The 15115-nt window shown below is 40.6% G+C and overlaps 1 protein-coding gene across 1 annotated transcript in view; it reads left to right on the top strand.

The window, feature by feature from the left end:
- Positions 1 to 271: 271 nt before the first annotated feature.
- The window catches only part of LOC133864777 (DNA mismatch repair protein MSH4), a 50371-nt gene continuing 35527 nt past the window's right edge, over positions 272 to 15115 (top strand). Inside the window, exons 1-8 of the mRNA XM_062301191.1 lie at positions 272 to 646; positions 1719 to 1922; positions 2081 to 2116; positions 2214 to 2326; positions 3234 to 3279; positions 4369 to 4415; positions 4587 to 4694; positions 4943 to 5018. Of these exons, the coding sequence (XP_062157175.1) occupies positions 581 to 646; positions 1719 to 1922; positions 2081 to 2116; positions 2214 to 2326; positions 3234 to 3279; positions 4369 to 4415; positions 4587 to 4694; positions 4943 to 5018 (696 nt within the window). The 5' untranslated portion in view covers positions 272 to 580. The remainder of the gene's footprint in view (positions 647 to 1718; positions 1923 to 2080; positions 2117 to 2213; positions 2327 to 3233; positions 3280 to 4368; positions 4416 to 4586; positions 4695 to 4942; positions 5019 to 15115) is intronic.

Here is a 15115-nt window from a genome sequence, read left to right on the forward strand (position 1 = left end):
GTTTTATATATTTATATTTTTTTTTATTAAGAGTGGCAAGTGTCGTCATTCTATTGATACTAACGTGGCACCTAATGGAATTCGTCAAATGTTTTAACAGAATTTGACTTCAGGGACTAAATTATTTTTTGGGATACTCGAGGGACCTCTGAATTCACTTTGATACGATAATAAGCGATTTGAAATTTAGGTCACCCACATGAACCGATTAGTATTTTACATTTATCCCAAAATAATAAAAAAAAGGTGGTCCTTTCAAACAAACAGACCTGAATTAAATTTTTATTTTTATTTTTATATAGATAATAGACCTGAATTAATTAAGCTTAAGGCTCATTTGGGATTGCAATTTTTTTGAAAAATATTTAAAATTGTGAATACGAAAAAATAATTTATTTTTTAAAATTACGTTGTTAGTGTCGTTAATCCAATCTCCCCGCTAGTCTGTCCTCCAAATCCCGGTGCGCATGTTAAGCCAAGTACGCACCAGGCTCAACGAAGCACTTGGAAGAGTCAACTATATAAGTAGCACTGAAACTAGAGCGCAATTGCAAAAAGCCGTTGAAGCGGGGGTATAGCAATGGAGGACGACGGAGGAGAGAGATCAAGCTTCGTGATAGGTCTGATCGAGAACAGAGCTAAAGAGGTGTGCTATCATCTTCGGACTCTCAGATAATCTGTGTTTGTTTTTCCCGAGAAAATGCAGGGAAAGATAAGAAAGTGAGAGAATGGAATAGTATTTTTACTTTTAGGTGTTCAAATATTTGGGATCGAAAGACCAAAACCTTCGACGCAAAGTTAATGAATCAGAAACAGACACTTTCTCCTTATGAGTTAATGAATGGAATAGTATAATGTTTGAATTTATTTTTCCTCATCTTTCTCCATTAACCAAACAGACACTTAATAGTGCTTATTCTACTATTTAAATGATATGAGACTTGCACATTTCTGAAACTATGGCTGCTTTGATGTTCAACTTTTTTCAACGTTTTACCCTTGAAGTTTATGCATCTTCACGTATTGGATTTGCGCTTACATCTTTAATTATGGGTTGAAAGGTTAGGATTCATATCTCCAAGATGCTTATCATTTTTATTTTTATTTTTGCCTTAAATTACTTATCAGTGGTAAAACATAGTCGAATTACTTCATATATAATTTGCATTTTTGGAATTAGTAAGTTGAAAATGTGTTAATATATAAATGAAGCCTAGGGCCAATTGCAACTGATTTTTATTTTTTTAATTTTATTTTGATTCTGAATTCACATGTAATTCTGTTTTAATATTCTTTTGATTGAAGTGTTTAGATCTTTGTGGATTCTCTAGGGTCAGATATTTGCTCCATGCAATTCTGCTTGAAGGTTATAATGGAATCTAAAGATTTTGCTCTTTATTTTGTTCTTTCATTATTTTTCTTATGACTTTTAATAATAGTATTTGATAGCTGATTTCTGATTCATGTCTTGATCTGTTTTTGATTTAACCTGGATTTCTAATATCCAAACATTGTCAAATGAGAACAGAAACGGAATCATGATTTTGTGAGCACTAAAGTTTTGAAGATCATTACCAAATATTTCTGTTGGTTTGAGTTGGATGTTAATACTGAAGAGTTCAGTGATGCAGATACATATTACTTGAAGTTGAGAGATGCATTTCCAAATGTTACTGAAGGTTGGTTTTGATGACTAATGTAAATTATGTAATGCGCAGGTTGGAGTTGCTGCTTTCGACTTAAGGTCAGCTTCACTGCATCTTTCCCAATATATTGAAACTAGCAGTTCATATCAGAATACAAAAACTTTGCTGCATTTCTATGATCCCACGGTGATCATTGTTACTCCAAACAAGCTGGCACCAGAAGGTATGGTTGGAGTTTCGGAGTTGGTGGATAGATTTTGCACTACAGTCAAGAAGGTGAGGGTCCTTAATGACTATCAATGCACAGCTCTCTCTCTCTCTCCCCCTCTCTCTCCTGCTTGTGTGTGCACTTGGACAACCAGATCCATATGTGTCTGCCTTTCTGAGTGATTTTCATTTGATCATGAATTAATATCATATACTGCTTTGTGCAGGTTGTAATGGCCCGTGGTTGCTTCAATGATACCAAGGTTATGACAGATGCTTATTCTCCACTAGTTTTTAAAATTTTGGGTGCTGATACTTGCATCCATTTTCTGGAAATGATGTTGCGGTGTTGTGCTCCAGGGTGCTGTGCTGATTAAAAATCTATCAGCCAAGGAGCCTTCTGCACTTGGTTTGGATACTTATTACAAGCAGTATTACCTCTGCTTGGCAGCTGCTGCAGCTACTATTAAGTGGTACTCAGTACTTTTTCTTTCTACAAGTTAAGACATGAAGGTGGATATTTTAATTCTGAATCTAGTTAATTCCTGACATAACTTTACACTAGATGTTATTTTTATGAGTTTCACACTAGAGGTTCTTATCTCAATGGTTACTTACCTATTATACCTAAGAAGCAGTAAAATCCTTTTTCTAGTGTCTGATTTTTTTTTTGAGGAGCTGTTATTTTTGAAAACTTGATTTTCATTTAAGAAAGAAAGCATCATTCTGTTGAACAATTAGAGACTTGCTCAGAAAAAGAAACAAAAAGAAAAGAAAAATTAGGGACTTAAGTTTTTTATAGACTCACGCACAACATTTGTTTACTAGCTACGTTTTGGAGGGTCTTGGTGATATGACAATATTTATTTAAACATGGAATGCTATTAAACTCAGTCCAAACACAAGCTATTTTAAACCAAACCAATTGCTTAGCGAAGAGGGGAAATTTAAGTTTGAGGTATTAAGCTGGACACTTGAACCATATTGTTTCTGCTTCTAGGTGGGTAGAAATTATTTAGTCATGTTCCATTCCTCCCCTTTTAGGGCCTCTTTAGAGTTATCATCCTTTTATTTGATTATTTTACTTTCTCTGTTCATTCTAAATGCCTTTTGCAAGATTTAAGATTCTGCTGTTAAGAAAAGTTCATAAGATTTTGTAATTTTGTGATAGTTTCCATTGACATTTTATTTGTTCATATGATAGTTCTAATTTTTAAGAACTTGTGCATTATGCACGCCTTTTCATATATGTAGATAATTTGTTAGGCATCTGAAGTTTGCTTGAATATTTGAAGAGTAATTGCACTTTTATTGTTATAATACTTGTTATCCTATATAAGTTATTTAACTTCTAAAAACAAGTTCCAACTGCATGCACAGGACAGAAGCAGAAAAAGGGGTCATTGTTACAAGCCACTCCTTGTTGGTATGTGTTTTATGATGCATGTTCCTTCCCTTCCCAGTTGAACATTTAAAGTAGGAATTGATGGTTGTTTTATCACCAACATATCCCTGGTTCCTAATAAAGAATTATAGATTAGCTCTCAGAATTTGAGGGCTGCTTCTCGGCACATGGAGGGAGAGAGTGAGGGAATGGGCATTGACAGCTGTTTTTTCTTTTTATTTGTAGCATCCCTTTTAGGAAATTGCTTCTTTTAATTTGGCTCAGCTACGTCATATCCAAATTCATTGACACTTACGTTTAACATGGGTTTGGATCTTGGACTGCTGCGTCCCTTTGGAAATTGCTTCTTTTTCTTTGTTCTCTTGGACTGCTGCGTTCCTAGCTCCATAGTGATTAGCTTTAATGATTTCCTTGTTCTTTTATCTTCTCCTTCTTAGCCGCTTCTCTTGTATACTCCTTGTGTGTACTTGACTGTACTTTGCATTTTTTAATGATATTACTCTTACTTATAAACAAAAAATATGGGTTTGGATCTGTTAACACCTGTTATATGTCATAATGATATATGTTGTGTGGTCGATCATGAGGATTCCAAGAAAAATGATTATAATTACCTGCTTCTTGTACTGCTTTTAATTTTCCCTGCATGCATATTTGGCTTCCTTTGAAGAAAAATAATCAGTTGCGCGAATATATTTTGTTTGAAATTTAAATCAACAAATAGTACTGTTACTATACATCTGAGTCGAGTTCTGAGTTTCTAATTGAATCGCAGTAACTTCTTGATATTCTAATATAAATACCAAATGGTCAGTGTTGTTTCTGTAAGGACTTTGTGGTATTGTACTCTCATGTGTTGCACTGAAATACTTAAAAACTTTAAATTATTATACTGCTCGGAAGAAATTCCCACCCATGCAATATGTAATAGTGGCCCCCTATAATTTGTTCTTACAGAAAAATGGCTCAAATGCATAACATCAGTTTTTCTTCTTCAAAAATTGCCTCCGTTTGCTTTTATAATTTGATCTGTTTTAGTTTTCTTTTATTTTTTATTTTTATTGGAGAATTCTAATCTTTACTTTTACTGTACAATTATCTCTTTCGCAGGTTACTTTTAATGGATCATTTGACCACATGAGCATTGATGCTACCAGGTACCATCCCTTTCTTCCTTGATGCATTCTGGTGCTTATCTGCTGTGCAACTTATTAGTCAGGCTTAAATAGTGGTACTTTCTATTTAAAAGATATTTGGTCAGTATATATACTGGTGTGATTTATCATATAATTTAGACATGAAATCTTACAGTCGAAATTTGGTGGCAGCATCCAAAATTTGGAAATTATTGAGCCACTTCATTCAAGCCTTTGGGGAACAAGTAACAAAAAGAGAAGTTTGTTCCACATGCTTAAGACAACTAAAACTATTGGAGGGTATGTGCTGAATTATACAAGCTGGCTGATGTGGCATGTCATAGCACCAATTGCTTCATAATTTTAGCAATATTTTCCCTTAGCTTTAAGCATATCACTGATTCTTCTCATGCAATCTCGCTCCCCCTGGAGGGAAGGGAGGGAGGGGGTTAGGGGCTTGTGCAAAGAAGAAAGAAGGGTTTATGCAGTTGCTTTTTTATTTTTAATGTAGATCTGTAATTTTACACTGTTTGGGATTTCTTTTCCAGGACTAGACTTCTCCGTGCCAATATTTTGCAGCCTTTAAAAGATATTGAGACAATCAATGCTCGCCTTGATTGCCTGGTTAGTTTTTTCAAATGTGCTAAATTTGGTCTATCAAACTCTACCCCAACTTGAGAACCTTCTAAATTTTCATATGGCCTTGTTTGTTAGAGTTCCTTTATTTTTTATTTTTATTTTATTTTTTCCTTTCTGTTTTTCTTCTTGAGATCTACAAAGTATCATACTTCTGTATCTCAAATTAATTACTGTGTGCTTTGTCTTTGTTAACTTTGGTAGAAATAATGCAATGCCTTTTCAACTCATATCTATGTTTGAAATGAAATCATCAGCAATTACCTACATAGGTTAAAACTTTTTTTTTTTTTTTGGTTTAGTTTTTTAGTAATGTTTTGTGGAACAGATAGAAAAGGTTAGGGTTTTGGGGGCTTAGGCGCCCTTGCAGCTTGTTACAGGGTGAATGGATAGGCTAATTTAGACATGCTATGTAAAATTATTTTGTTATGGCTTTAAATATGCACATTCAAGCCTGGGGATTTTCTCCCATGTTTTTGCATGATTTTAAAGCATATGCATGTCAAAGTTCAGAAGCTTTTGAACAGGCATGTCAAAACGGCATTGTAGAAGTGGCACTTCTAATATAACACACAAATTTGATTTGTTTGCTCGAAAGTAAGACCTGGGCTCCATAATTTGACTAGGGCTTTTTCTCAATTTGTGTCTCTTCTCAGCCTTGTTACTCTTGTTGCATTGTTTTTTCATCTTGTTTTTTGCTCTCGGGTATGCCCAATGTGTTTGTATAGTTTTTTTTCTAGATTTGTTGGATATGAGATGGGCAATGGATCAAAAACCAGGTTTTGGCTTGATTTGTGGTGTGGGGATCAGCCCTTGAAGGTTACTTTTTTGGAATTACTTAGTATGTTGCGATGTAAGAAGGCGTGGGTGGAATATCATGTGCAGTTTTCTAATGGAAATATTCAGTGAAATATATCATTTACTAGACCAGTGTAGGATTGGGAGGTGGATTTGGTAACATTATGTTTCCGTCTTTTGTACTCTATCATGATGAGACAAGGAGGAAAGGATAAAATAAGTTGGATTCCCTCCAAAAGGCAAACATTTGATGTAAAATCCTTTTATCATGCGTTGTCCATTTCGGTAGGCTCCTCATTTCCTTGGAAGATTATTTGGAAGTCCTTTGGGGAGAACTATTGATCTCTCTCTCTCGATGGTGAGTTCGTCGGGTTGGTGGTCAGTTGAGTCAAAAGGAGTTTGCTATGTCGGTGGTGGGTGGTTGCACAGGCATTAGGATCCATGAAAAACGCAAAGGAGTGATGAGGTCCATTCTTATAGGCAAAGATGAGGCTGCATGGTTTCTTAAGTCTTTTCATGATCTGGTTACAGTTCATGACTGTAGAGTGTTTTGGAACCAATCTGTTTCGGGCTTTCCTCGGATTCTTGCGCAGCAATGCGCCAATAGGCATGGTTTCTTTCTGACCTTAGAAGAATATGAGGGTAGAAGAAGGAAAGGTTCTGTCTTGGTGCCTAAAGGGAAATTTGGCGAAGGGTGGAAGCGTTTTGGGGAGGAGCTTCGTTTAGCTTTTAACAGTCTTCATGTTGGCAGTACAAGCTACTCGAAGCATTTACATGTAAAGGAAGTTTCACAGCCTAAGCCTCAATCCGAGATGAGGAGGAGCTTTGCTAAAGTTCTGAGAGCCTCTCTGCAGAAAGATAAGGCGTCATATTCTGTTACGGAGAAAGATATCCAGGCTCGGGCGAAGTCTTCGGCGAAGGGCTGTCGTGATCAGGTCGAAACCTGCTGTGACGAAGATAGAAAAGATGGTGAAGGCTTTTCTGGTGAAGTATATTTTACCGAAGACAGCTCCGGCGTCTCTCTCTGCTTTGTCAGAAAGAGAGTCAGCTTCAAGCCTAAGGGGTAGGGTGGCAGGCTCTTGCCCCTCTACATTGCCCTTTGCTTCACGCAAGCCACATTTTAGTGATTTGCCTCAATCTTCACAGAATCAGGAAGACGTTGGAGAAGTTGCATGTGGAAATCGGTTATTGTCTGAAAGGTTTGCACCTGCTAGAAGATGATTTGCTGGGTAGTGGTCCAAAGCCTCCTGGTCATAACTCTTTGCCCAGGACCCAGCCTAATTCTTGGGCTATAGACTTCCCTTGCCCAAATCCATGATGCCCTCAAGCCCCTCTTCGACTTGAGGTACTTTAGAGCCAGCCCAACTCTCTAAAGGTAAAGCCCCTTTGCATTTTCCCATCAAGAGGCACAAGATTATGATTAAGGCTAAGGCTGGTTCGGTTCTTCATCCTATTCCAACTCCCCATTTCTCGCTGGACATCGGTGCTTCTACTTTCGCTGTGGAGTCAGAGTCGATAGGTTTGGGTTTTGCCATTTTGAAGTCCGCGATTAGACCAGGTTTTTTTGGCCGGGTTTATCAGCGTCGGAAATTACAAAATCATCAATCTTCGGCTGTTTGGAAAGTTAAGTAGGGGCAGGCCAAACCGGATGCGGGAACGAGTCAGAGCAAGGAGAAGGATGCGGTTACTTAAATGGTTGGGGAAGAGGACACTTCTCTGGCTTCCGAGGAGGTGTTGTGCGGTGGGGAAGGAGAGCCGAAAGTCTTCCAGTTAGCCAATAGATAGTCGTAGGAGTTAGCAGTCACATATCTAGGGTTGGAATCAGATTGTTCTTGTCAGTCTAGGTTCGGCTCATATGTAGCTAGAGAGACCACCGTTTTAGGGGAGAAGGGTTCTGTCATTGAAAAAGGAAATACTATGGCTGTGTCGGAAGATGGTGGAGGTTTTTATTGTTGGCTCCTCAGGTATCTAGTTCGCAATTGAGTGCTGTATTGGGTAATTCTGGGTTTGGTGTGGATTTAGTGGATTAGAGGCAAGAAGAAGGCAATCTCGAGCTGGTATTTTTTCCACAGAAGAGGGCAAAGTGGGCAACGAAATAGATGCAATTTCAGTGGGATTTCAAGTAGAGAAATGCCTCTGGGAAGGAACAGGAGACAAAATGGAGATTGGGTCTTCTTTTAACGGCGTGGTGGCTGAGGAGGGAGCTCATCTAGAATGTTCTTCGAATTTGCTAGAGCTTATTCCTGAAGGCCTCTTGCTTCAAGACAAGGTAAGGGATGGTAAGGGGGAGTTAGAGAGAAATGAGCCGATGGTCATTACTCCACTGGCAGTGGAAGGTGAAGATGGGCAGAGGGTGTCACCTAGATGGGTGGTGGAAAGAATCAAGAGGTTTTATCCAATTATTGGGCTATCTTGTGGTCGTTTCAAGGACAGATTGTTGGCTTTGTTTGAGGAGATTGAAGCTGCCAGAGACCACTCTTTGGCAAAACCTAAGAATAATTATCTGTCTTCACAAGGGGTGAAAGGGCAAAGGGAATTAAATAGGTTGGCTTGGTCTAGTAACTATGAGAAGAAAGGGGTTCATTTTGTTAGAGGCAGGCATAAGGGTAGGGGTCCATCTCGCTAATATGATGCCTAAAATATTAATGTGGAACGTTAGAGGGCTTAATGTGATTGAGAAAAGATTGGAGATTAGAGGGCTTCTAAGGGATTGGAAGGCGGATATTGTATGCTTGGTGGAGACAAAGATGGCAGTTATCTCAAGGGAGGTGGTGCGGAGTTTATGGGGTTGCTATCATGTTGATTGGTGCTATTTGGGTGCCAATGGAGCGTCGGGTGGGATTTTGTTAATGTGGGATAGAAGGGTGGTGGAGAAAGTGGAGGAATGTATAGGTAGATACACCGTTGCTTGTTCTTTGCGCAACACTGGAGATAATGTAGTTTGGGCTTTTGGGGGGGTTTATGGTCCGAATAATGGCAGGGATAGGAGGGATTTGTGGGCTGAATTAGCTGGATTGATGAGTTGGTGGGAGATGCCTTGGTGTATTGGGGGGTAGAGGATGTCGATAGGTTGGCTCACCTACTTGGATGTCGGGTCGCTTCTTTGCCTTTGACATACTTGGGTTTGCCATTGGGAGCTTCTTACAAATCCGTGTCCATTTGGAATGGTGTTGTTGAGGAAATGGAAAGGAGGTTGGCTGGATGGAAGCGTATGTATTTGTCTTAGGGTGGGCGGCTGACTCTTATTAAAAGTACGCTCTCTAATCTTCCTACATATCTCTTGTCGCTGTTTCCTATTTCAGTGAGGGTGGCTAATCGTCTTGATAATATTCAAAAGGCTTTTCTTTGGGGTGGTACTGGAGATGAAGCCAAATTTCATTTAGTGAAATGGAACATGATTTGTACTCCTTTGCATTCAGGTGGGTTGGGAGTTCACAACTTCATCCAGTTTAATCAAGCTCTTTTGGGTAAATGGTTGTGAAGATATGGTAGGGAGAGAGAGGCTTTATGGCGATTGTTGATTGACACAAAATTTGAGAGCCTAAAGGGTGGGTGGCGTTCGAAAGAGGTGTCGGGTTCCTATGGAGTGGGTGTGTGGAAACATATTAGGAGGGGATGGGAGAAGTTTTATAATTTTGTTCATTTTGAGGTGGGGGATGGGTCATTTATTAGTTTCTGGCATGATTGGTGGTGTGGGGATAGTTCTTTGAAGCAGTGCTTTCCAGTTCTGTTCAGTATTGTGAGGAACAAAGATGTGATGGTGGATGATAACTTGGTTGTTCATAACGGAGTTATTCAATGGAATGTTCTTTTTACGAGGCAAATTAAGGATTGAGAGATTGAGATGGTTCTTTCTTTCTTCGATCGGATTTACTTCACTTATGTTCGACATGGAGAGGGCGACAAGTTATTTGGAACCCCTCTAAAAAGGGTTTTTTTGAGGTGAGCTCCTATTATGAAGTACCGATTAGAAGAAATGACCCATCTTTTTTGTGGAAGAGTATTTGGCGTGTTAAGGCTCCGACTAGGGTGGCTTTTTTTGTATGGTCAGCAACTTTGGGTAAAATTTTGACGCATGATAACTTGCGTAAGATGAATGTCGTAGTGATTGAGTGGTGTTGTATGTGTAAGAAGAATGGCGAGTCTATTGATCATTTGTTACTTTACTGCAAAGTCGCCTATGATCTTTGGAGTTACATTCTCATCTTATTTAGGGTAGAGTGGGTGATGTCACGAACGGTGTTGGAGTTGTTGACTAGTTGGGGCGTGTCGGTTGGGGATGATCGTGCTAAAGAAGCTTGGCGGTGAGCTCTATTGTGTTTACTGTGGTTTATTTGGCGGGAACGGAATGCGCGGCTCTTTGAAGATGTAGAGACTTCAATGGTGGAGCTACGAAAGCGTTTCCTTAATATGTTATATATTTGGATAGCGCACCATCATTGCTTGAATGATTTTACTTTTGCAGATTTTTTAAATTTATTCTCTTCTCGTCCCATTTAAGGGCTCTCTTGTATACTTTCCGTGTATAAGGGTTGCGCCCTTTTGCGCTTTTAATGAACTGAATTACAATTACTTATAAAAAAAAGAGTGGCATTTTTTGTGTAGATGGTGGCTCTAGGAAGGATCTTAACTTCAAAAAACTTGAGGAAGAGGAGAGTCACAGTGGTAAACTGGTATTGTATGTGTAATAGGAGTAGGGAGTTCTTAGATCATCTTCTTCTTGTTCATTGTGAGGTGGCAATAAAGTGATGGTCTGCGGTTTTCAGTCTCTTTGGGGTAGTGTGGATTATTCCTAGAAAAGTGATTGAGGTGTTGGATAGTTAGAGAGGGCAAGAGGGTTTAGAGGATTGCTCCTCTGTGCTGAATGTGGTGTATTTGAAGAGAGCGGAACACAAAGAGCTTTGAAGATTTCGAGAGATCAGTGGAAGAACTTAAATCCGTTATGCACAAATCCCTTTATGCATGGATGTCAGTGTATAGTAGTCCTCATTTTTCTAGTTTCACAGAATGTTTGGACTTTTGTTCTTTTTCTCCATTGTAGGGGATCTATCCTATATACTTTTTGTGTATACGGGTTGCGCCACTCTTCGCTTTTTAATGAGATTTATTTAATTATAAAAAAGAGAGTATAGTTTTCTTTGGATATAATACTTACCTTATCCAAAATAAAAGTAGGACTTTGACTATGGGGTTTAGTTCTTATATGGACTGCTGATGGCTTGCTTGAAATATATATTACCAAAAAAATTTACTTCAACTTGAAGGAGACATAATAAATTTACTTGAAGTTTGGTGTTGGCAAAAGACCACTCTCGGGTGTGACAATGAAATAAGGAGGACAAGATGGATGATAATATAGCAATAGTTTTTGTATAGAAGAATGGCAAAACTAACACCACTTTCATCTCAGCATGTTTGAAATTAACTTATATACTCGTCACTTTTAGGTTAATAAAAGGATTCTTTTTTTTTTTTTATTTATTTTTTATTTTATTTTATTTTTTTATTTATTTATAATAATCACCTATTGTTTCCCAAGGACGTCGTCTTTATTTTTTATGTCGGTAATTTATAACTTACACCATCTCAGGTTCTTTCTTTCTTGTTTTGTTTTTGTTCTATTTTTGGTTTTCACACACATTTAGTGCTTACTAAAATATATATTTTCCATTAACAAAACTCAACTTAACATTTCATTGATTTGAACTCCTTCGGGCTAGCTGTAAAAATCCTTTCTGCAAGTTAGCTATGTTTGGAGCTGCTGTATGTTAGCTATACCCATCAAAGAAAATGCCTTATAGCATGCCTTTTTTTTATTTTTTATTTTTTTATAAGTAAGCAGAAAAAATTTATAAAAGATGTAGGTGCCCCTGAGCATATAGGGAGTATACAAAAGGATGCAAAAACAGAAAAGGCAAAAAAGACAAGAGAAACAAGAAAGAAAAAAACACCCACAAAGACCCAACCACAACATTACTTCACAGCAAGAGCCCCAACACAAAGCCTAAGCACCTTAAAATTACTTCGCAACAAGAGCCCTCTTGCTTTTGCCCCGAGTAGAACCAAAACTCCTAGCATCATAATTGATATCACACTCAAGGTTATGTATTTCTCTATTCCCTTTAATCTTAGGAGTGGAGACTGGGACCTCAAGACGCTGCCCCTCAACCACTTGAGCCATGACATTCAAAAAACCCTTTACGTTCCCCTCAAAGGAGATCCCCATAACTTGGAGACACAACGTAGCTTCAAAACCTACCCCGAGAAGAATCTACAGCCTCTTTAGAAACACTTCCCCTTGAAGATTCTCCCACTTCAAAAGCCGGGAAAGAATGGCTACGCGGAAGAAGGAACTCATGCCGACAAAAGTTGATCGGAGGCTCCCTAATTGCCGCGGACTCTAAACGTGGCGAAGGATGAAAGCCCAGCGGGAGAGAGGCGGTGATAGCCGCCCAAAGACTCGGCTATCAAAAACTTGTTCAGTTACTCATCCTTTCGCTTTCGAGAGTACCTCATTGTTGACTTAGACTTAGAAGGATAGATAGGCGCCCCAGACTCTGACATCACAGGAAGTGAGAGACGAAGCCGTTCACCCAACTCTACTGCCCCTGAGGAAACACTAGGAAAAGCTGACCCATAGCCTATTTTCCTGGGCTGGGGAACTTTCACCTGACCTGGAGAAGCTTGCTGCGAAAAACTGTCATGGACAACATCTAGAGTCGGGGCAAGCAAACCAAGGCCCTGGCTCAACATCGCCAGTGAAAAGAGGGGAGGGACCAGTGAAGTAAACGTTGGACCCATTAAAGCAGAGACCTCATCCAGCTTGGACAAAGACCCAGCCAGACTAGAAGCACCACTGGCGGAATCTGGAGACACTGGAGAAGACACTCGGCTAGAAGGCGCTAGCTGGGACAAAAGCCAAACCCCATTGAAGCAAACCCGACTGGCGGCGGCAGAACATCTGTCAGAGAAGCCACCGATGCACTAGACGACCGGCCAGGAGAACCCACCGCTTTTGGCGCCATAGAAAAGGTGGCTGAAGGCGAGGAGATGCCTTGACCCGAAAGATCCAAACCCAAACCCGCTGAGAAGAATCGGAACTAGAGCTTGGAACATGTCCCGACTTATTGGCCTTCTTAACACTAGGCCTAATACCCCATATCTTGGATCCAGCTTGTAACCGGGCCCCTCTAAACGCAGAATAAAAAACTCTTAAAAACCAGGCCTAAGCCCTTATTGCCTAAGGTGCGTTTTAGCCCAACAGAAGAGATCCTGCCCATATTGCGTTTGAACCTGCAAAACCAATCCAACCAAACACCAAAAGTCTCAAGAAGCTTCCTGAAGATCCCTTTCCCCTCTTGCCCTTGAGCTTCACTTGCACACATGATGTCACGCCTGCCTGCACACTCTGAACTGCTGTTGTTGCATTCAAGCCTGGATCCATTAGCATGACGATCAATACCCAAAGGAAAAGATAGAGATGTTTGCACGGCGAAACAGTCCACCACCTGCAGCACCGTCACCTTTTCCAGACTCTGCGGAAGAAACTGCTCCACCTTACACCAAGCCACCTCCGTAGACTGGACTAGAGGCCCACCATCGAAGAAAGGGAAGGTAGGCTCTGAATGCACTACCTCCGCAAATGACACAAGGCCTGCTGCCTTTCCCAGACACTCAACTACCGGAGGGCCACCAGCATATGGAGCCTTGACCGTGGCTTCAAGAAAAGTCGGGGCTTTACTCAGCTCCCTGGAAACACGCCTCCAGCCCCACCTATCCCGGCCTTCAAGAAACATGGTCGTCCCTCTTTGACTGCCCATGGCATAGACCGCCACCTCCAAAAACCGGCCACATCTGTTCCCACCACTCCGAACGATTGTCACTTTCGAGCCTTCCCTAAAGGATTTAACAAAATCCTTCGAAACAGTGCTACGCAACGCATCTTCCACCATTGAAACCAGCCACACGGTGCATCGCGAGCTTATTAGAACAAACCCAGAAAACCCTTTCCTCTTTTCCAGCATCCTCAACTCATTTGACCCATTCGCCACCAAAAAGATGAAAGATTTAACCTCCACAAAGAAATTGTTCTCCATCCCCAAGCTTATACGGCAACCCTTGAAGGCGTTGCGGCAGCTACTCCACCTCAAGGCGAAGCATGGCTGCTAGCTTTTTTTTTTTTTTTTTTTTGATAAGTAAGGAAGGTTTTATTAAAAATGCGTAAGGCGCCCCTAAGTGCAAAGGAAGTATGCATAGAAACAACCAAACCAGCCCACAAAAAGAAAACCAAACAAACCTGCAAGGACCTAAGCCCTCAAACCCGAAATCCACAAAAAGCACTCAACGCTACAACAGGTGAGCCTTGCCTTTCCTTCGCCTAGAGGGCATGCTTGCATCGCCGTATTTAATGGAGCTTTCAAGATTCAACACCTTTCTCCTACTTTTGGTCTTAAGACGTGCAACCTTTTTAACCTGATGGAAATCCTCTTCAATGGCTTCCAAAATCGCGAAGGGTAGATCTTCATTCTTAACACCATCCAACACCCATTCCAATAGCACATGTCGGGAGGACAAACACCCAAGGGGTAAGGGGAGTCTCCATCCTCCCCAAACCAAACCTCACTGCCCTGATCCCACACAACAATCTTCCCAGACAGGCTAAAACCTATTGGCCACTTTTGAGATTCGACCAAACCTTCCAACCTGAAATACACACATTTTTTAGTGATTGGAGTAACGCAACCACCCAAAGGGGAGGGAACACTCGGGAGATGGAAGGCTCGCCGAAGGAGACTTTGCCGACCACTTCCCCACCTGGCTTCAGCGAGGACTGGACCACGGTCCTGCCCAAGGCTTGAGAAGAAGAACCCAAAGATGACATCGTCGGAGCACTAATAGCTGCCACAGGCTCGTCAAACAGAGAAGCATCCATCTGAGCACCTCTGCCTACTTTCAATCTCCAGTGATATCTTAGCACCGATTTGGACTCGGACGGGTAGGTGAAAGCCCCACACTTTGACATTACCGAAAGAGAAAAGCGGAGCCTTTCACCCAACTTAGCCACCCCCCAAAGAAGAGACACTGAAGGCATCTGACCCAACTTTAGAGAAGTCGAGCGCCAGAGAAAACCCCTCAGAATTCGAGTTCACCTTAACAGCCACACCCACATTTTGACCAGCTCCTGACTAGCACCCAAAGGCGACCCAGAAAATGCCGAAACAGGACTAGAGATCACCGGCAACAACATTCCTGGAAACGTAGAGGCTTGCATGGGATAGGAGGCGTGC

The sequence above is a fragment of the Alnus glutinosa genome, chromosome 3, assembly GCF_958979055.1.
Source record: "Alnus glutinosa chromosome 3, dhAlnGlut1.1, whole genome shotgun sequence".
In the NCBI taxonomy this organism is placed as follows: domain Eukaryota; kingdom Viridiplantae; phylum Streptophyta; class Magnoliopsida; order Fagales; family Betulaceae; genus Alnus; species Alnus glutinosa.